Raw genomic sequence first — 22,887 nt, 5'->3', positions numbered from 1 at the left:
AATTCATTATAAAAACTATGCAATTTCAGCCTTACAAAAAAAACATAAAACACAGATATATTTCTATTACATCATAATGATTTTAAGATTGTAGAGAAAAAGTCAAATAAAGCTTAAGAAAAAAATCAGATGACGGCTTGTATTCATCACTTCTCATAATAAATGTCTCTGCTGAAATTCACACAGAGCAACAGTATGAAAAACAAACTGATATAAAATGCATGTCCAAAAAATATTAAGATATGTAAGATATAAGATAAACTGGTTTAAATCAAAGTTTAAACAACACATAGTTCAATACAAAACTTAAAAATAGTGGAAATATATATGTCCATTCTTTAATTCCAAACACACACAATGTATTCTACGTATTAGGTAATACAGCTGCAATACGCACTGTAATATAAGTCCCACTTAAAAGAAATCTAAAAACAAAGATGACAATACTTGTGTTACATGTCAGAAACACTATTAGATGCAATTTGTAGATAATAGAGAAAAAGCTAAAGAAAAAAATAAATCCTTTTTTCAGCTGAAGGTACAGTATGTCAATAAACTCTGACAGTGTATGCAGTTATGTTTCCTGGCAACATAATTGTATACATCTTGTTTAAACAAACAAATTCCACATCTTAATCAAATAATAATAACAATATAAAAAAAACATCTCATGATTACTTTTAATGTGTGTAGTACATTTAATCTTCCTCCTTTATTGGCTAACAAACAGCATAACTTAGAACTATATCATATTTTTTATTCTCCTTTGCTGCCATTTCCCTACTTCTTAATGTAATGTACTTAAGGAATAAGTGACTGATGAATTCATAAATATCTGACTGATTGATTTATCATTTCAGCAGCCCTGCCCAGTGCTGCTGTTCTCTTCCCTCCCTTGACTGGATTTGCCCTTTTCAATTCAGAACTCAGATTTCTGCCCAACAGTGGAGGCACACGTGTGATATTTTGCTGTCTTTTCCCATTTGTCCTTCACAGACACGCTAATCTCTCAGAGGTGAGGGCAAAATGAGGCTTTGTGAATCTCTTGCTGCTGCAAAACCCTCGAGTTTCAGTTAAAGAGGGAGGACAGACTTTACATGTTCTCCAAACTTTTGATAGCTTCTTCTTTGTTGTGAGATTTCCACTCGCTGGGAATTTCTCCACTGCCCTGGAATTTCCAACCATAGTGTTCCTCCAGTTCCGTCTGAAATCGGCATACAAACCACTTCCAATATATCAGCTTGGACTCATCAGGTGTAATACTCCAGTTAGCATATTTAGGTCCTGCAGTTCGGTACAGTTTATAAGGAATGCTCTGTTCTGTATCTTGATCAGGGTAAAAACGATCAACACTTGCAACTGATGTTGTGCAGAAACTGATGCTAAATTCCACTGTACCTCTATAGTGCATCCCTTTGATTCCCTTAGGGCGATGAAAAGGGACACAGTGGTCATCAGGGCTGTGATCCTCCAGAGTGTTGGTGCAAATGGCCTTACAGAAAGGACACTGTGCCCAGCAGGAACTGCACAGTTGGTCAATGAGAATTAATTCAGGCCTCACGCTGAATTCCTGCAAGCGGTGCACTGAGAGGCCTCCCATCTTCTCACTAACGGCTTCAAGGCCTTTGTCTAGCTCCTCCTTGAGAAAGCCAAAATTGTCTATATCACTAATATTCTGCAAAGACTTAGTATTAAACTTGAGCTGATCTTTTAACAAGCTGGAAAACTCCTCCAGCCACATGTCAGTGTTTCCTCCTGGAGTTTTAACTTTCTCTGTTGCATTGTGCACTGCTCGACTCAAAAGCTGCATTGTGCTGGTCATATTTTTCTTGAGTATACTATCTACTTTGCCCTGTTGGGTGAAGATGTATTCCTTTACAGCCTTTTTTATGAAACCCTCTACTAGTTTCCTTGGGCACTTAATGTACTTCATGTATTTGTCAAAGTCCTCTTCTTCTGCTAGTGATTGTAAAATGTGTTTCTCTAAGTTCACCTTGTTTCCATTGAAAGGTGGGAAACTGGACTTCATCTCTCCGGCCAGGTCAATGGCAGTCTTGTTGTACACAGCCTGAACGATGGAAGCCTCCAGTTGGCCACAGATCAACTCAGCAAGCACAGCAGCAGAGGAGTTATTTTTACAATAGCTCACAAATATGCTATAATATTGTTTTTTCTTGCTTTCCAAATACAGGAGTGCATCATTGTTATTCCTGAAATTGCAGTGAGACTTCAAAAGCTGTTTCCCTGCAATGTCACAAACATACAGTAAGAGATCCACTTTAAACTCATTCTTAAAGGCAAAAGGCTTTGTCATTGATTCAGAGTCTTTCAGTTTTTCTTTCACTGTTTTGACTACTTCATGCAAGTAAGTCCTGTTGTAGCCTCTTTCAGCCACAGATTTGCTTTTAATTATGTCCATGGTCACATTTTCAACATCACTGATGAGATCTTGGATCGCTTGTTGTCCTTCATAAGGCAAAGCACTGCTTGAGTCTAGTTGTGCTTGTGGTCCATATCCAAAGGATTTTTTGAGACCTGACAAAAATTGGGGTAGATTATGCTGGTGCTTCGTAAGGGTCACATAATCAATATAATTCCCAACTGTCGATATCTTTTTGTATTTACCAGAGTCTTTGCATCCCTGCATAAGAGGCGATTCAATACCAAGCTCTGCAAGAACACAAAACTCTTCCTCTTCTATGTCAATATCTTTTATCCGTTCGGTACCTTCAGTTAATTCATTGACCCACACATCCCAGACACTGTTGAACTGAAGTTCTACATCAAGTTCAGGTTCAAGTCCCTCATTGTTGGCCTTGTCTCTCAACTCATGAGCCAACTCTTTGCTCTTTTGGAGCAGTTTGTTCTCAAAGTCAGTCTTCTTATCATCTAGCTTTTTGCGAGCTTTCTTCTGCTGGATAACCTCCTCCAGTTTTGTTTTAACTCCCTTCATTTGTTCATCATAAAACTCCTTTATTTTTCTTTCAAATCGACCTCGCCATTGAGCCAACATTTCTTTGTCTTCATTTTCATCAAAGTATGTCTTCATAGCTGTTTTGACTTTTTCATGAGAAGTGGTCATCTCCTTTATGAGATAACTGTGATCAACCTTGTCAAGGTTTTCATTTTCAATTCTGTTATGAAGTTGGTTTTCGATGTTCAACAGGGCGCTCCTCAACATCCAAGTCCAGTTCCCATACTGAACCTCAAGTTTTCTGTACACTGCAATTTCAAGTGTGTTTTTGAAACTGAAAACAAAGTGTTCATTCTGCAAGGCGTTCCAGAGGTCCAAAATGCGATGTTTGAATTGTAAAAGAGTCATCCCATTAGACTCTGATGCTTTTGAGAGAACGATGTTCTTCAGCTCTTGGATGCTCTCGCTGTAACCTGGGTTTGGAGGGGCCATAGGTGGACTTCCCTCCCACAGCTGGGCGAAGTATTTAACATCTTTTTGTACATCAAATGCAATGACATTACTGAAGCACTCAGCGTCACAATCCTCCTCTTTGGCAGCTAGTTGGGCCATCTTATCCAGTTTTTCTTGTAAGCGCCTCCTTCCTTCCATGTTTCTCTCTCCAGCTCCAATATCAGTAACATTCTGGTGTACAAACACACAGCTTGGTGACAGCTTGACCTTCTTCATCCTCATGAATGCCTGTACAGCAATCTGAAGGGTATCTTGCATCTCAGCTGCATTTTCTCCAAAAATGTTGACCAAAGTCAAGTTTCCAAGACCAATGACAAATGTTGCCAGTTCATTGTCATGGTGAAGATTGGTGTTCCCTTCCAACTCCAGAGCACGCAGTCCTTCAGTGTCCACAACTAGAACATAGTCAAACTTAAAGTCTTTCTGAATCTCTGCTGAAACTTTCACAAGCTGCATGAAGGCACCCCTTGTGCACCTTCCAGCACTTACAGCAAACTGCAACCCAAACATGGCATTCAGCATTGTTGATTTTCCACTGCTTTGGAGGCCTAGAACTGACAAAACAAAAATTCGCTTGTCTCCCAATTTCTCGATGACCACTTCAAAAACACTACTGATCCAAGTCAGTGGCACGTGACCAGAATCACCATCCAGCAGCTCCACTGGGTGTCCTGATATCATCAGCTCTGCAGCCAGTTCAGGGTAGATGGACCAATTAATCTGTCCTCTCTTTATTTTTTTCTTCAGAGATGCACCAGCTTCATAGAGCTGCCCCATTTCCCTGAAGATGTGCTCTAGTCCAAATGTTGCTGACTGGAGTTTTGTTGATAATTCTTCAAGCTCAATTTGCAGATTTTTTAACTGATCTGATTTCTCATGTTTCTTCTTCAAATCCAAGACCTCACACCACTTGTTATCATATTGTTGGAGAATTGTAGAGAGGTCGTCTGTGGACAGGTCATCCAGTAAGATTCCAGTCCACTTCAGGAAATACATTTTCTCATTTGATGACAGCTTCTGGAGATTTTCAATAAATAACTGCATGAGGGGACTGGAAGGAATCTGATATTGTTTTTGTCGTATTTGCTTCAGTTCTTGCTGTTTCTGACATTTTTGCTTCTCAATTTGTCCTCTGAGATGATATAGTTCTTTGTTTTTGTTGCACCACTCATGCCACAGTTGGCCTTGACATTGGAGAAATGTCTCTTTGATCTTTGAAACATCCATCTTGTGAAGCAATTTGAGTATCTGTAAGGCAGCAGATTTCCCTTCTAAGCAGACCGTATCATTTTCATCCACTCTGATCCCAGGGACATCGGCCATAGTTTCAAGCTTGAAGGACACATCTTGCGCAGACAACATTTTTCTGAGGATTTTTTTAAGTTCTTCAGGTACATCTGACTGACTTTTGTCTCTCAGACCCATCATGTATTTTCCAGGTTTCTTCTGAATTGCAGCACTGTCATTATCAGCAACGAGACAGATGAGAGGCTTTGGAGACTTGAGAAGAGCTGAAATAATTGCTGAACTTTTGCCACTTGTTTTCACAGTTGGTAGTAGAACAACAAAGACTGAAGCTTTTTCAATCAGTATGTCACGCTGTTTTTCATGTGCGAGAGCATCACCATGAAGATTGCAGAAGGCAATACAGTCACTGAAAGCATCATTAGGTTTTCCAGCAGGGCAGTACCAGGCAATCTCTGCCACACCATCCATCAAGTACCGAGACTTGCTGTTGCCTGGGCAGTTCCTATGAAAGAATGTGTTGTGCCGGTTATTGATTAAGGCGTTCATCAGCTGAGATTTAGATGATGAGTTAGAACCAAGACGGAAAAATGACACCATGGGTGTCTCAGCTTTATAGATGGGAATATTGCTCATTGTGACAATGTTTGAGTCATCTATCCTCTTCCAGCTTTTTCTTATTTGTCTCAGTGTCCACAGAGGACACTCAATATCCATTTTGAATGGATCAGGCACAAGCAGAGGTAAGGCGTACTGACACTGTGATAACTTGGTAACCATGTTCTGCCTGAGAAAATTATCTGAGCTGTGAAATACTGCCATCTGAACATCCATTGGATGAATGTCATGTCTTTGTTTGCTTTGATCAGTGTTTGGAACAGTGCTGAAAAAATCAACAACATCATTTTCATCTGCATCTGTACTGTTGGCGGTTTGCACTTTGTTTGGATGACTCTCCTCAGCACTGTTCTGTTCTACAAGGATGTATCTGGCTCTGTGGTCTAGCATCATCAACCTGTGAAGGAAGGTTTGAGCTAAGTCCTGCTCAGATGTCTCTTGGTACTGTTTTACCGGTGGGCCTAGGCTAAAAAAATGTTCTAGTGTCAACTTCTGTTGATTTTTGTAATTGTCAAGGCGAAGTCTGCTGAGCAATGCCTCGATGTCTCTTTGACTTTGCTCCGCTGAGGTGATCTCCTCTGAATTCTTCATAGAGTTTTGTGGCTCTCCATCCTGTTAACAAAATAATTAAATATGTATAACAACAACAACAACAACAACAAAAAACTCATGTGGAGTAATTGTTCCTACATGTCTAGTGAATTTCAGTTCTACTTTCTTACCTGATCTTCGTCTTCATCTGCATGTTCATTTATGCAACCTATTGAAATAAATCATTAGAGGGATGCAAGAAAGTGCTTGTAGATATGACAAATTGATTTGTCTCTGTTTTTCTTTTAGTTGTTTAATGAGTTATTAATTCAGTATTGCATTATTGTAGACATTTTTAAATTACATTCAAGGGCATCCAAGTGATCACGCAATCAATACCTTTCTCATTTGCAACAGATGTGTCGACAGACTCGATTTCAGAATCTCTTGTTATTGTCTTGTTATCTTGTTCAGCAGTTTCGTTCGTCTTCTGTTCAGGTGCAACCTATTCAAGAAAGCAGCATTAAGATAAATATGCAAGATGAGGACCAATAACAGACAATGATCTTCAACGTCAGAGTACAGTTAGCTTCACCAAAAAGAAAGAACAAAGTGAAACAAAGGGCCCTATCTTACACCCGATGCAAAGCAGTACCAAGCGCAACCCTACAAAACCCTACAAAACTCTTGTATGATAGTAACTATTACCTTATTTTTGTTTTCTACTGCATCCTCCAATTCATCCTTCTCTTCATCTATGGCAGAGTTTTGGAAGAAACACAGAATGCACCACATCAAAGAGAAAGAAATTATTATATTTGTTCATGTAACCCTCTTTTATTTAACAATACATTATGCAATATTTCTGCAGATAAAGCAAAGTGAGGACTATAGAGAATAAACTAAAAATTTTTTGGAATAAACAATGACTGAATCTACTTGGTTCTTGTCTAATGGTATGAAAACATACCTGTTAATTAGAGCAAACTGAAGCATATTTCATTTTTCTTATTAAGAAACCAAACAATGTTGTTTAAAACTAAATGTTAGACAAGACAAGCATCATGTGCTTCAAAATTAATTGCTACAATTGGTAAAATGGCTATGGTAACTGATGTGGTACCTCAGAAGACATGATATATAAGTGCACATTTATGGTTTATATCAAGTAATACTACTCATGTGCTTATAAAAACATAAAAGCATTCTGGAGGTCCACAAAGCACATCTCTGACTCCGGTTTTGATCAAAAGAATTTTGTAGATAACGAAAAAGTGAATTATTAGTAAAATGTGATGTTGTCCACAAATCTCTCTGCAGGTTTTATCTCTGTGTACCCACCAGAAACCCAACATTAAAATCTCACCACTTTCAGCAGTTTGCTGAACCACAGAGTCGCTGGTCCTCTCTTCCTCACTGGCTTTTTGATCCATTATCAGCTGCTGGTCTTTGTTTTTAGTGCACACTGCTCCTCTGTAGTGGCTTGGCTCATTGTCAGAGACGACGACATCTATTTTTTCTATTAAAGCTATTATCTCTGTTTCATCACTCATATGTTTTGAACATGTGTGGTACCTCTTCTCATCAAATTCCATATTGGCTTTCAGGTCTGTCAGTGCACTGTCACATTTTTCATCTGAGTCATGAGTCACAACAGTAATGGCAAAAGCAAGTGATCCTTTCCCAAATATTTGTTCTAGCCGCTGCACTCCTGAAGTGTAGTGGCTGACATGCTGACCATTTGGTATCAGCAAGAGAAAGGCCTGAATTCCCTGCTCATGTACAATCTGATCAATGCGACTCAGCAGTGACTCCTGTTCCAGCTGCTCAGCATTTTGAAGGCCAAGTAAGTTAATCACAGATATGTGCCGACCACACAAGTCATACAATTTGGATGAAAAGTGTATACAATCATCTACTGCAGCTGCTTGGTCATCAGGGGCGAGTAAGAGGTTTCTTGATCCAGGCTGCACAGAATTTGTGTCACCAATCACCACAACCGTAAGCTCAGGCACCCCTGGAACACAATGACAGGAGGAGCAGCAATTTAAGTAGGTAAGACATGTCACATGTACTGGTGTAATCATCATAACTGATTCTAAAAAGTTATATAATTCATGTCGTAATTAGGGATTTTTTGCCAATACCCAATATTTAACAACTCTTTTCCAGCCGATATATGCACATTAGTCCAGCATTTACGTGCAATATTTTGATGGAATCGTGCACTTCACGATACAAGCATGACATTTGGCACACTGTTAGAGCATGCCCTAAGGATCATTTTTGGCTATAGGGCCATCGCAGATTTGTCCCGTGGTAACCGTGGCAACCATTTTTCAAAGTGGCTGACACCTGCTGTGATTTTACCTGTAACTCAGCTTCTAGACCACCTAGGATCTTGATCCTGGTGGCTAATCCTACATTTTCAAGGATGAGGAATACAATGGTACTGTTTACAACATGCTAGCAACTACCTAACTACATATTTCCAGCATTCAGTTAATTAAATAATAGTAAAAACCATCAAAATATGTATCTCGGTATAGAGTATACTGTACATGTTTTCTAAGATGTTGACAGATATGCCATGAAATGCATGTGTGTTATGGCAATGGGCAAAGTGGAACTATACAGCAGTACAGAGACAGGATACCATTTAGCCTAAAGGCATTTTTAATAAAGCCAAAGAGGAAAGAAAGTGTGACAACACAAAGTTCTGTATGATGACACAGTCCACCACAGTAGCAAAAGGCAGTGCACTGAAGTGCTGCCTCGGCACATTTGCATCTTCCACAACATCCCTTTTTGCAACCACAGTGGAGGAGGTTGCGACATGTAACACAAGTTGACAGGAAGGAGAACAGCTCAGCTTTGTTCTCATAAATAATGTTATGGATGGGCAAAGAATTCATTCATTCTTGTTGAGACCTGGATTTTTCATGGACTGGCCAGCCAATTAGAGAGAGTTTTTTTTTTTCTCTTGATGGGATATTTTGTGGGGTATTGTCTGGTTAACTAGAAATGCTGAAGGCTGAAACATGCAGCAAGAGAGGGAAAGGAATTCGTTGACACATTGAGCGATCCAGTGCCATTCCTGGGAATTGGTCGGAGTATCTACGTATTGATAAGAACAAAGCTCAGCTGTTCTCCTTCCTGGCAACTTGTGTTACATCCGTTGCCACTGAGAAACAGGTAATCAGCACTCATCATGCTGAAGTCGTTTGTACTCAGCCCCAAGATACATCAGGTTTTGCACCATGCACACATGTGGAGGCTGATACACGCATCATACTACACCTGGAAGATGCTGTGAAGGAAGGGTATGACAACCTCTCTATATGCACAGTTGACACAAATGTGCTGGTACTGGCAGTGATGGCAGCCCAACGCCTCAACATTGCTCAGCTGTGGGTTGCCTTTGGAGCTGGGAAGAGTTTCTGGCATTTAGCAACTCATGAGATGGCGAGGGCATTAGGCCCAGATCGATGTGTAGTCTTGCCAATGTTCCTTGCCTTTACTGGTTTTGACAATGTGTCATCATTTGGAGGCAGGGGCAAGAAGACGACATAGGATACATGGAAAAACTTCAGTGATGTGACTCGTGCCTTCTGTGCCTTGGCTACCACAGGAATGATGACCTGGACAGTGGGAATGGATGCATTTTCATGTGAAGGAACCAGGTCCATCAAACAGCCCACCAAATTCGACTTGGTACCAGTTCTCAGCTTGCCCATTTGTGACATTGCTGGTGGACATGCCTGGTTTTCATGCTCAAAGAACTCAACCAGATTTCCATCACATGTCTGTGATGCAATGTAGAGCCTCGCGAACAAGGAACAGTCATTCTTCAGTCATTTCTTGTTGAGACTTGGATTTTTCTTGGACTCGAGGCCAGCCAATTAGAGGCAGGTTTTTTTTTCTCTTGATGGGAAATTTTGTGGGGTATTGTCTGGTTAACTAGAAACGCTGAAGGCTGAAACATGCAGCAAGAGAGGGAAGGGAATTCGTTGACACATTGAGTATCTACGTATTGATGAGAACAAAGCTGAGCTGTTCTCCTTTCTGGCAACTTGTGTTACATGTCGCAACCTCCTCCACTGTGGTTGCAAAAGGGGATGTTGTGGAAGATGCAAATGTGCCGAGGCAGCACTTCAGTGCACTGCCCTTTGCTACTGTGGTGGACTGTGTCATCATACATAACTTTGTGTTGTCATACTTTCATTCCTCTTTGGCTTTATTAAAAATGCCTTTAGGCTAAATGGTATCCTGTCTCTGTACTGCTGTATAGTTCCACTTTGCCCATTGCCATAACACACATGCATTTCATGGCATATCTGTCAACATCTTAGAAAACATGTACAGTATACTCTATACCGAAATACATATTTTGATGGTTTTTACTATTATTTAATTAACTGAATGCTGGAAATATGTAGATAGGTAGTTGCTAGCATGTTGTAAATAGTACCATTGTATTCCTCATCCTTGAAAATGTAGGATTAGCCACCAGGATCAAGATCCTAGGTGGTCTAGAAGCTGAGTTACAAGTAAAATCACAGCAGGTGGCAGCCATTTTGAAAAATGGTTGCCACGGTTACCACGGGACAAATCTGCGATGGCCCTATAGCCAAAAATGATCCTTAGGGCATGCTCTAACAGTGTGCCAAATTTCATGCTTGCATCGTGAAGTGCACGATTTTTCGCATAGCCGCCGCACTATATATTATTTTCCACAGAAAACATCAAGGGCTCTAGTTTCCCGGTGCAGCGGAGGGTGCCGCAGTGAGGCGAACCCCGTGCAGAGCTAATTTTGACCAGCAAAACGTGAGGGGTGGACGGTTTGCTAGTTTTGCAGACTGAGGTGCGTCGAGATGGGAGTGGCGGCAGAGCAGGGGGAGGTGTCGACAGATTCAGCTTGGCGCAGTCACAGTTTCATGCCAAAAGGCTTCGCCGAGGTGCGCCAAAAGCTCGCCATCTGAAACCATGGGCTCTAGTTTCCCGGCGCAGCGCGGGGTGGCGCAGTGAGGCGAACCCCGTGCAGAACTAGTTTCGACCGGCGCAACGCGAGAGGCGGACGGTTTGCAAGTTTCGCAGACCGAGGTGCGCCGACATGGGAGTGGCGGCACAGCAGGCGGAGGTGTCGACAGATTCAGCTTGGCGCAGTGACAGTTTCGTGCCAAAAGGCTTCGCCGAGGTGCAGACAAAGCTCGCCATCTGAAACCACGTCTACTTTCAGCGCAAGGCGCAGCGGGGCCGGCGCAGTGAAAGTTTGGCTGACAGGCGTGACGTGCGCACACATCACCAAAACCTCACAGATTGTCAAACACATTAACAATGCAATAAATACCCACAAAAACCACTATTCAATGCTACCATCGCAATCAGCACATAAATTTATCTCCATATCGACTGTCCCGTCACATCTGATGTCAGATCAAAGGAGATTGGCACCGTTTGGCAGCGTCATGGAAACCCAACCTGATCACCTGCCAGTCAAACAATGTGTCCAGTACGGTGATGTCTTTTTTCCAGTCATGGTGTCTGGCGCTGCTCGTGTTAACTACACAGTTCTTCTTCCATATATATAAATATTCCACACTGGGCTTCCGTTATCCGGTAATCACCGGACTTTGACTGGTAAAATCTGCCAAAGTCCGGTATTTTTTAAATGTCCGGTGAAAATATTCACAATTTGAATTTTATTAAAACAGTCAATTTCCACGTAATTTTATTTATTATTATTATTAGTTTTTTTTTTTTTTTTTAAATATACTGCGTGATCCCTGTCTCCAGTGTACCAGAGAGAGAGAGAGAGAGAGAGAGAGAGAGGAAGATTTTTTTTTTCTCTGCAGAACCGGATCAAAACAGCGCAGCGAAGTCGCCTGGGGGAGAACAAGGTCACAAGACTGATGCGCATTGCAAGTTGCGGAGAGACACTTGAGACTTTCGATTTTAATTCAGCTGCTGAATTAAGTTTTTATTGCATCTATTTGATTTCAAGTTGGCAGCATTATTAAAATGGTATGAGCCAGTTTTTTTTTTTTTTTGCAAATTGTAGTTGCAATTGTATGCAATGTTCATGTTAAAAGAGCACAGGCTTGTGCAATATTTAATTTATTTTAGAAGTTAGGCACGTGAGTCAATTGACGGCACTAATTTAATTTGATACAGCCTGCTTTTCAATAAAAAGATTAAGCTATAAATTGACATGCCTTTATATCATTCTTATGTAGCCTGCATATAATTTTAAGCTCAATAAATTCAGGTAATATTTGACCGGAATTTCAAACATTTGTCCGGTAAATTGAAAACCTGCTGGTCACGTTGTCCGGTGCCAATTTTTTCTAACGGAAATCCTGATTCCACACAAATCGAAAATGTAAAATGCATCAGTTCCTTGCCAGACGCTGGGCGTTTAGAACAGCGAATGTAAAAGCTTTCATGAACCGGATTTTGTTTTAATCTCTAGTGTGTTGTTGCATCAGTAAGTGATGGAGTTGAAAGTTGCAAAACAAACATGTAGGCTATTTATATGAATATGGCGAGGATTATCCTTTGAGGTAAAAATATTCATTAAAAATGGGGGCTTCACAGTTAAATTTATATTTGCTCGTAAAAATCAATAACTTTAACAGACGGTGACAGAGCTGGAAAAAAAGAGATGCGAGGCAGGTAGGTAATGGAAAGACAGGGCACTCAGGAAGACGAATGTAAGGATAGATGGATGGATGGATGGATGGATGGATGGATGGATGGATGGACAGATGGATGGCAGGTAGCTCCAGCAACATTCCAGCAGCCAAGACTGGCCTCATTGTCCTGAGTCTGTGTTGCGACTGCTCTCTTCCTCCATGTCAATTGTGTAAACTTTCATTACGCTTTCGCGCAACGCATTTTAAAGGCGAGGACAGGGGCTCATTTGATTGGTTAAATGTGAATCGGCTGTGTCAAACCCACTCCACGCCTTCTCTCCTCCCTTCCGCCAGTAGGAGGGACGGCAGAGTACTTGCGCCACCAAGCACGGCATGCCAAACTTGCAAAATCCGCCTGGCCACACCTAGTTGGCGAAGCGCATCTGCGCTATGCCCCCGCCTCGCCAGGTCTACGAAAATAGAGCCCCAAGTCTCTCCTGTGGTGGAATTAACATTTTATTATGCCTACTCTTATTGTGATGTCCCACTGACAGATGCAGACATAAAACACGATGCGTTTCAAAATGTACACATTCACTGGAGCATCGAGCATTTACTTAAGTGTCATCTTATCAGCCTGTCATATTGGCAGAATTTTTCATTCTGTGCTGATGTTGATATTTCACCACATCCCTCATAGAAATGTAATAACTGAATCACAATGGCAATTTTAGGGGGTTATTAAGATAGTAGGCTGTAAATTCTCTCACATTTTTCTCCAGTTGATGAAGCACTCTCAGATGCTGGATTTATATCCATTGGAGTATCAGCCTCATCTGTAAAACAATCAGTAATGTCCTCATCCTGATCCTGATGCTCATTGGAGTCTCCTATCAGAAGACTGAAGGATTCTGTTTCCATGTCCTCCTCCATCCCATCTGCTTGTCATGCTGACAAAGACAGAGAACAAAGGTAATCAGGTATATTCAATAATAAACTACTAATAACTAATATTGTAAAAAAGAAAAAAGGTTATTTACAGCAAGAGAACTCATTTTGCTTGTTAGGTGCACTGTCTATAATTCAAACTTGTACAAAATGAGCAGGTGTTACTGTTCTTTTTACAAACCAATACAATACAAAGTGACAAAGTCATGCATGCAAGGCTTTTGCTGACATGGGTCAGACAACATTTAAACATTGGAAAGTGCAGGCACACCCTTTTTAAATTTCCGTACTTTGCAGTAGTTTGCACTGATCTTTGGTTTATTACATTTAGTTTACTTGACACAGAGCTGGTTTATTGCACTTTTTACACAACAGCAGTGTTTCCAAAAGATGCCTCACTTTGCCCGTGTCATCACTGTAGCACAAATTTACAGTAAATGGCAGAAGTCTTTTCAGAGACTGAGTTAACGATTCATTGGTTTATTTATTGATTCATTTATTTGAATTTGTTATCCATATATATCATATTTTCATTGATAGGCAAGAAGTAATTGCTATTGTGGAATGTGTCATGTGTGTGTGCATGTATGTGTGTGTGTGTGTGTGTGTTTCTTGCTTTTGGGGTGGATGGCCCCAAATTCATTTTCTGCCCTGCCTCAACATTAAAGTGATAGTTTGAACTCATACCCATACAGTGGAGTTTGCTGGTGTATGGGAGCATAATCCACCAAGTCTGGTCTATTAAATCCTTCCCTGTTGTCAGAACGAGAGCTCTGCTGTGCTGCAAAAAACAACATGATTTTGAGAGATGACACAAAACTGAAGGATGCACACCAACACCCGTTAAGTTTTATTGTCATCTCTCTCTTCAGCCAGCTTGTTTCCAAAATGGTAGATCTCTTCTTAGCACTACCACTAGAACACCATACAGTGGCACTCCAATCCCAAATTCAGTCGGTGGCAGTGCGGCAGAAAATAGATCTGCCCTTTTAGAGACAAGCTGGCTAAGGAGGGGACTCCCTAAAAACTTGTTTTTTCACCTGGACGGGCAAGGTTTTGCAGGAGGCTGCAGGACACAGTTCAGCAAACTCCTGCAGCAGATTTAGCAACTTTTCAGACCCCCTTAGGGTGACCACATGTACCGGTTTCAAGCTGGGTGTCCCGAGTCATACTATATACTAAAAAATATTACGCGTTTTTGGCTGAATTCATTTAATTTCATTAATTTCATTCCTTTATTTATTCAGGGAGGGCCAGTTGAGAACAAGCTCTCTTTTCCAATGACGCCCTGATTACATAAATAACAATAACACAATATAAGTCATACAAAATACCGGCACAGTAATGGTACAAGAGAATAAACACATTAATGCGTACAAAAGCATTGAGAAAACATAAAATCGATGAGAACTTGTTTAAAATTCATGAAAGGAATCAAGCTGCTTAATTGGAGATGAGTTTGCGTCTCATTCCATTTTGACGGTGCGAAGTGTCTGAAAGCGATCTTTCCTATCTCTGTCCTAACATAAGGGACATTAAGAGCTAATGAATTATAGGCACGAGTGCTATAGTTAAACTGCCTAGATGACAGCAAGCTAGTTAAATAGGCAGGAAGCTTGTTAAGCATGGCCTTATAAATAAACAAAATACAGTGAGTCTGTCTTCTCAGAGCCAAAGAAGTCCAACCCACATGTTCATAGAGCATGCAGTGGTGGGTGCTAAACTCATCACCAGTTATGAACCTAATGGCAGACTGATAAACTGAGTCTCCATAGTCTAGCACTGATAAAAATGTGGCTTGCACTGTTTTCTAGAGTACTGATTTAGACATGATTTGTTTCTGTAGAGAAAGGCCAAGATAGGTTTGAGTTTCTTTAAAAGTTCTGCAACATGTGATTTGAAGGATAGTTTGTCATCAATCCAGATGCCAAGATATTTATAACAAGAAATTCTATCCAAATTCAACCCATCAACAGTGGTGATAGTGTTGTTGTAGCCATCAATAGAGGGTTTTTTTTTTTCTCGAAAAAATGATGTATTTGGATTTGCCAGGATTTAAAACCAATCTAAGATTAGAACGAGAACTTTGTAAAATGCTAAAATCAGACTGTAGCTTTTAAAGAGCTAGATTAACCTAACTAACCCTAAGTACCTTATGCTTTGTTTTAAAAGGTATCTGACAATCAATACATATGTTTTATTACACCGATGCAATCATTTTGTGTGTACTAGCATTATTACATAGTTTTTTGTGAGACAAAACAGAAGTTTTTCATCTGATGAGGTGCTGTCCATGGCACTGAAGGCTGTGCTTAGCAGCTAAAGAACCACATAACCACAAACAGCACAGGACCAGGGAACTGACTTTAGTTCTTTAAAAATGATATACTATCAAAGTCAAAATCTAAAATGTAAAGCTGCCAAACTCTGGTTGAGTTGACATAGAATGACCCTGGTGCATCTACAGGGTGAGTAGCCAGATAATTAAGTGCCAAATGAAAACAATGAACACCAAAAGTTCTGTATAACACCATTCCTGTTTAAAATTATCAGCACCAAAATTAAATGGAAGTGACAAGGTAACAGGGTAATAAGCCACATAAATTAATTTAATGGCAAGAAGTGACAAGTGAAGGTGACACAACAATAAACATATCAACATTAAGATGTAGCTATTTTATCATTTATTCTATCAACTATGACAGCACAGATGTGCAAAATTAATCAGTTAAGAAAAATGGTATGACCTATGCCTGCAGCCTAATACAGTAGTCAAATAATATCTGCAAATAAATAAATAATAAACGAATAAACAAAAAGTCTCTTTGAAATTACATAAACTACATCTTTAAACATCTGTGTCAGTATTTCCCTTTTGAACTAAGGAAATCAAAGGCTACAGGCTCTCCTGATTAACTATATTACAAAATAATATAATCAGTTATAGATTTCTTTTAGACCCAAGCAGAAACTTAAGCAGAAGCCAGAAGGACTTAAGTTATAATTTCTCCTCACCTGCTGTAAAGACCCTCCATGTCCATCCCTGCTGCTGGCCTCTGGCCCACATCCTCCTCCCTCACCCTGCTCTTTCTATTGTATAAAGATTAAAAAAATATGTGCACAACAATAGTGAGCACATGTTCTGTGCAGAAATTAAGGAGGAGTGGGTTTATAACTAGCTAGCTTAGCTAACTAAATTGACATCTGTCTAATATACAATATAAAATATAGATTGTCTCTGTTTTAGCTAAACATTATCTACATGTAACAGCATTACTCAACTTACACGGTTTGTTTGGAAAAAAACTGTCTAAAGTTTTTTGCCTCTTGGCTGGTTGAACATTTTTGAAGCACAACCTCTGTCTCTGATGACACAGGTCAGCGGTGTTTGTTTGTCGCTTTAGCTCCGCCTACTCATGATGCGTTTAGACGCGGCTCGGAAAAACGCATTTCAACATGTTAAAAATGAATTAAGTGGTTGTAATGGCTGTAAAAGTGCGGGGGACGGAGGGCACGGATAAGGGAAGTGCGGGGGACATGTCCCCCGTGTCCGCTACGCCCATGCTCGGTGGGTGTGCTAAGTACTGAAATAACTGTCCCTCATCCTGATGAAAAGGCCTATGGTGCGAGCATAAGTACATGTACACTCAGTGGCCACTTTATCAGGTCCACCTGCACAATTTAATAATACAATCCAACACAACTGTTCTGCTATAAAGTTTCCTTCTCTGATGCCTGTAATGCTCAGGTTTTCTTCTTCTCACAGTAATAGACCTGTTCATTCAATTCTGTGTTTGGCAAAGAGCTCATAGTTAGTAGAACGCGCCAGCAGAACAAGGAGCAAAAATCTGAGCGTATTCTCGTAAATTATGAAAGCCCATTTCCGCCAGGGGAAAACAAACAAACAAAGAAACAAAAAACATGGTACGTCATAATTATGAGATAAAAAGTCGAAAGTATGAGACTAAAAAGCCATAATTATGAGCTAAAAGGTCACAATTATGAGATTAAACAGTGAAAATTGTGAGATTAAAAAGTGTGTCCACTGACCAGATGTTTCCATGTTTCTCAGCTGCATGGGTTTGGTTCTTTTTCTTACTTCAAATTCTCTCCAGGGTACGCTTGCTTAGTAAAATCACACGTGAATCAACAAGCAAATTAAATATTTCATCTGTTGTCAAGCCGCGTCTAAAATAATCCTCAGTCTCCTCACAGTCCATCTGAGATTGAACACAACTCACACAAACATAACTCAGGCCAAAGAGCCGCTGCACTTTGACAGTTGCCTGAAAGAATCTCATAATTTCGCCTTTTTATTTCATAATTTCGATTTGTTAATCCTGATTTAGAATTTTCTTTTTATCTCATAATTATGATTTATCATAGCGATTTTATTTCCCCCCCCCCTGAAAACAACAACAACAACAACAACAACAAAAACACAGACGTCCGTTTGAAGTTAATGTCTCCTCTAGATGTAATGTTGCGCTTAAGGCAAATACTGGGTTGACAGACAACTTTTTGATTATGGTTTTGCTACAGTATCCAAAAAGTGACGAACGAAAACCAGTGCGCGCCGACGAGAACGCGCATCAGGCACTCAGCTGCAGGACGTCAGGGGAGAGCGCTGGAAATGAAACTGAAACAGACTGTCTGGGCCGTACAGAGAAAAACTGCTTTCCCTGAAAAGAAAACTGATGGTCTAGACTCTTGGAGAGGACCACAGTGTTTTCTAGCCAATAAACCGGTTTCATCTGTACAGAAATGCTGTTTCTACTCACTTCTGCCTTGTGTTCTCTCAGCTCTGTGAGGAGTGTTGCCTCGTCTCTGTCGGTGCTGTCCTGTTGCAAACTCTTCTTCTTTCTCCCCTCCACAATCTGCATCTGGTCTGTCTGGAGGGGTCGGTTCGGTGATAAAGGGTTTGGGCCGGTGAGGCGGAGCCAATCACTGTAAGTCAGGTGATTTCCCAGAAACCACGTGATTCGCAGGAACACAGCAGTTACCTGCAGCTCTGTTTGGTTGAAAATATGGACACTAATCTTATTACATAGGCCTAATAGACAGTCATCATCGTTCATCATCAGTCTTCATTTTCCTGTGTTTTCAATACAAAAATGTAGTTATAAAACAGATGGGTCATTTTTTTTATAGGGTGCCATTTGGACGTCATAACTTGGGAAAAATAAATATTTGATTCACCCAGATTTGAATGTCCCCTTAAATAACGGACATATTTAACTCACTGAAAAATATATTGGTTGAGCTCAGGCACCTACATAATATTATATTTATATATTTTAACAACATGTGACACATGGGATATGTCCACTCTGTTAAGGACACAGACATACCAGTTTAAATGTGTTTTCACTGCATGATTGCTTTTGAAATTATATTTTTAAAGAGAGTGTATGTCCCTCACTCTAATCAGATATTTTTTTGAGAATGTATTTATTTTAAATTAGCTTATATTGAGAAAAACAAGTGCATATTATGATCACGGGATATATTCTTCCAGTTAATTTCTTAAGAAAAGTGAATTATGATGCAAACTACAAAAAAATTTCTAGCATGTATAATCAACCCCCTCCATATCATTATGTCACTACGAATACATAGTTAATATTTTTTTATTTCATGAAACTATAATGGAAAAATATCAAAATAACAGCGTGGTCAGAGGTCCAACAGAGTGGACAGTATCATAACAGAGTGGTCAAAACACAGACAATGACAAAACCTGAATGTGATTAAATGCATTTTATTAATTCTAACATCAATATGAATGAATATGTTATGGATTAGGGAAGAACTGGAGGAACAGATTTCCAAATATTTAATTTTGTTTTCATTTTCGTAGGCAAATTATATACTATTAGAGCACATTTCAACACAATAAACAGTGCAATGTACCAAATTCAACTTGAAACAAATCAAACGAAGGAAATGGGGGTTGAATTGGCATATATTGAGATAACCACTCCCAGATATAACCAGACTGGCCTTAAGGTGAAACCCAGGGTAAAAGAAAACAAGGAAAGACAAGCAACAGCTGGAGAATGTCTGTTGGGCAAAACTAAAAAAAAAAAAAAAAAAAAAAAAAAAAAGGAACATCTTGGAAGCCCAGCACCAAACCATCTGCAAAAAGTTCATGAATGACCTAGATGCTCCCTGTCACATTTAAGTCACATTTTTAGTTTACATAGTGGTCTTCCAGATATTTCCATGTGGACTTCTCCAGTTGGACAGAGCGCTTGTTGAGTGCTTGTGGTTCTGGTATAAGACACAAAAATTGGTCATCTGCATACCAGCTTACATCTTCACGTGGACTTGGCCATTTGAATTTGTTAACCCCATTACTATGCATGCACTTCACTTGAATGCTGTGCTCCTCAACGTCCATGATGATGCCAGGGTACACGCAATTGTCATACTTGACAACACACCACTCTCCAATGTAGTTGCTGTCCACCTCCTCTGGTCGCCATGGGGTCTCTCTGTTCCTGGTTGGGAGTGTCTGCATTGGGGGTGTCACTGCTCCATCCAGAGTGGCTACTTTAAGGCCAAAGCAGGCACAATCCAGTCGACCATATAACCTCTGACAGAAACAACTGATGTCCCTGTACTTGATCTGCCCAGGTATGTGGCTGATTACCTGGTGCATTCTCATTGTGCCCTTAATAGGTGTCAGAGCAGGGACCTCTGTCTTTGCTTCAACATCATCCTCAGTGACAAAGAACAGCTCCACTGTCAAATCCAGTGCCTTCAGTTTTTGGAATAATGAGGAAGCATCTGGAATATCTTCCCCCAAGCGCACAATCCGGTCAGCTGACCGCTTCAGTGTCCCTCCGATTCCATCGGGAGCTCCCTTCCCATGACTGGCTTCAAAGAAATTCCATGACAGGTGTTTGAAACCATGCCTGAATGGCACAGTAGACAAGAGGTAGAAGTTGCCCTTTTGTTTATACTGTGTGGCAGGACCATCACTATAGAAGTGAAGTGTCTCCACCTGTGGGTATCTGGTCTTCACCATCTCCAGGACAGGCTGTAGGTGAGCCCAAATCGCTGGTGGATCATGTCATCGTGAGGGAGAGATTGAACAAAATGAAACAGGTGCCTGGTCACTGGTGTACAGTACACCGGTGTGCAGGGTGGCCTGCTGATGAGATCCCCCAAAATGCACCGACTGGATCTCATTGTGATATTTGCAGGAGTAATTCTCACTGAAGTCGATGTGTATCATGCACTCGTTGGCTTGGAGGCTTTCGCGCAGTTGTCTGTAAGCAGTGTATTGCCATCTGATGTTAAATAGGTGCTTACGGAATTTGTAGAGACGATCCTGGAAATCATCGACTAGGTCTGCTTCTGTGCTCTGCACCACTTTCTTCACAGTTATGGTCTTCCTTTCATCTTCCCCTGTTCTTTCAGCACACCATTGTACCACTTGAACAGCTTCCTCTGTGGTGTCTCTCAGAGTTGGGTGAGTGGTGAGGCGGCATTCTTTGCAGTCACCATAGGCACAGATTTTAACTCCTGTGGCACAGACAGTGCGGTCAGCCATCTCCTCTAGATTCTTGGTCTCCACAATGCCTCGACTATAAAGGGTGTCAGCCATAAACTGGAGGTTCTCATGTGTTTTGCACTGGCATGTGGCCCGATGAGCATTAGTAGGGGCTACGACCCAAAATGGCCGACATGTACAAAACAGACTATATGAGACGTTGTCTGAGTTTTCTGATACAAATCTCATATGAAGATTCTTCATAGTGTCAGTAAGCAGTCGCTTCTGCATCCTCTTCTTCCTCACAGTTATGGTCTGCTTGCGCCCAGTTGTCATACGGCTCACATCGTCGCGGAGGAAGAAGGTATGGATACTTGTTTTACTCTCTGCTCTCCTTGAATTCTTCTTTCTCTGAAAATCTGTCAGTTCTGCATTCCCGAATGACTTCCCCCTCTTTTTGGAGAATCCAAGAGCACACCAAGCGAAAGACTTCAGTCTGTATTTTTTTAGTAACTTACCACATGTGACTCTTGCGATCATTTGCTTCACCTTCTCCCTTCTCGAGGTTTTGTAAGAATGAGCAATGTCTGCAACTAAGGCAGAGTGGAAAGTAAGGGTCTTGCCGACATGTGGAGTGACCTTCTGATTTTGTAGCATCCTATTCACCATTGCACGTGGGGATGAGGAGCTGGCCTTGCATCTTGAGTATCTTTTTTCCCACATTTCCTTCTTTTTTTTCTCTCTATCTAATTGGGCTTGTAAAAAGGCTATCTGCTGTTTGAGCTTTCTCTTTCCACTCCTTGCTCTCTTTTCACCTTTAAGGCATTGCCTAAAATAGAGAAAACAAACAATAACAATAATACCTGTACATTCTGGCGTGAAATACCATGTTTTAAAAGCACACACAAGTCTTAAAACCAACTGTATTTTCAATATACAGAACTTTTCCTATTACAAGCTCTAACCTTGAAGGCCCAAACACAGTCTCTGTCTGACTCTCTGAAGTTGCAGGGGGCGTGTCCTGTGTCTGCCTGGCTCTGGCTCTGGCCCTGGCGACTCTCTTCACCTCTCTCCATTTCTTTCTCCTTGCCCTTTTCTCTCTCTCAGACAATTCATCTATACCCCTCCTTTTGCCTTCCTCCCTGTCCCTTCTCCATTTTTCTCTCCCTTTCTCGAGGTAAATCCTTCTTCGCTCAGGGTCAGCATCACGGCGTTCTCTGTAACACCGCTGTGTTTCTGCTGGACTTAGTGCGGGTGACATTCCTAAACAAAGGCATGCATTGCATTTTGGTAAAATCAGGGATGCAAACAGCAAGAACTCAAAAAAGAGAGAACTTTCTGAACCTCGGGGGGGGGGTTACCACGGATCTTTTGTAGCACAGAGGAGATATGTTGGTCAAACATTCTGTATGTAGTGTTAGTGTATGTTTATGAGTTGTATAACATAATAAATTATCTTGAAGGAGTAGATGTTTACCAGTAAGCGTGACTCTAATAATTTAACAATATGTTAAATTATTATTTGTTTTAAAAATGTAAATTACTTATCAAACAGGTCCAATTCAGCTACCAATGAATGAGCAGTAGTATGCCTGTGATAACATAGATTGAAAAATAAGCCGAAGTGATACCTCTTCTCTGAATAGACAAGCTAAGCCAGTGTGCTGCTGTTAGCCAGTGAAAATAGAGCGCAGAGTGGCAACTCTTCACTTTGATACACAATCTATGTCAGTGCGCTGCTGTAGCCTGGAGAGTTTCTCTGCCTTTTGGCTCGTGCTGTGCCGGTGCAGCTGTTACATCAAATTCCGTGTTAAAAATAGATTCTGTTTATATTCCGGCTCATTCCGCGATTCCGTGATCTAAACACCCTCTGTGGCCCTCAGGCCTTCAGGAGGGCGGTTCCACAGACTTCGACCACAGGAATCAGTTTGTTCTGATTTGATAAACAGGTAGGAACAAGAACATAAAGAGCTTAGTAAACC

General features: G+C 40.7%; 2 protein-coding genes across 2 annotated transcripts in view; both read right to left on the bottom strand.

Annotated features, from left to right (window-relative positions):
• Window positions 1–18,295, bottom strand: part of LOC115363064 (uncharacterized) — a 164,162-nt gene extending 145,867 nt beyond the window's left edge. Inside the window, exon 1 of the mRNA XM_030057137.1 lies at window positions 18,186–18,295. The gene's annotated coding sequence lies outside the window, so the exon portion shown is untranslated. The remainder of the gene's footprint in view (window positions 1–18,185) is intronic.
• Window positions 717–21,981, bottom strand: LOC115363052 (interferon-induced very large GTPase 1-like). Its single transcript, XM_030057127.1, has 5 exons — window positions 21,871–21,981; window positions 20,543–21,358; window positions 19,781–20,449; window positions 2,560–5,902; window positions 717–2,496 (listed from the first exon to the last, which is right to left on the bottom strand). Exons 1-5 carry the CDS (start codon window positions 21,979–21,981, stop codon window positions 1,094–1,096), a joined length of 6,342 nt encoding a protein of 2,113 aa, XP_029912987.1. The 3' UTR covers window positions 717–1,093.
• Window positions 21,982–22,887: the final 906 nt, after the last annotated feature.

This window comes from Myripristis murdjan, chromosome 8, assembly GCF_902150065.1.
Source record: "Myripristis murdjan chromosome 8, fMyrMur1.1, whole genome shotgun sequence".
In the NCBI taxonomy this organism is placed as follows: domain Eukaryota; kingdom Metazoa; phylum Chordata; class Actinopteri; order Holocentriformes; family Holocentridae; genus Myripristis; species Myripristis murdjan.
Note: the sequence above shows the minus strand (reverse complement) of the source record. Positions and strands in the feature narration are given on the sequence as shown.

Bases quoted from the DNA above. Each gene is read 5' to 3' on its own strand.
- LOC115363052 (XM_030057127.1), bottom strand. From the start codon at position 21,981: ATGGAGAGAGGTGAAGAGAGTCGCCAGGGCCAGAGCCAGAGCCAGGCA. The intron at 21,359-21,870 runs GTTAGAGCTTGT...TTCTCCAAAAAG, and splicing joins ACTGTGTTTGGGCCTTCAAG to AGGGGGAAGTCATTCGGGAA. The intron at 5,903-19,780 runs GTGAAGTGCATG...TTTTGTTAACAG, and splicing joins TTGAGGAGCACAGCATTCAA to GATGGAGAGCCACAAAACTC.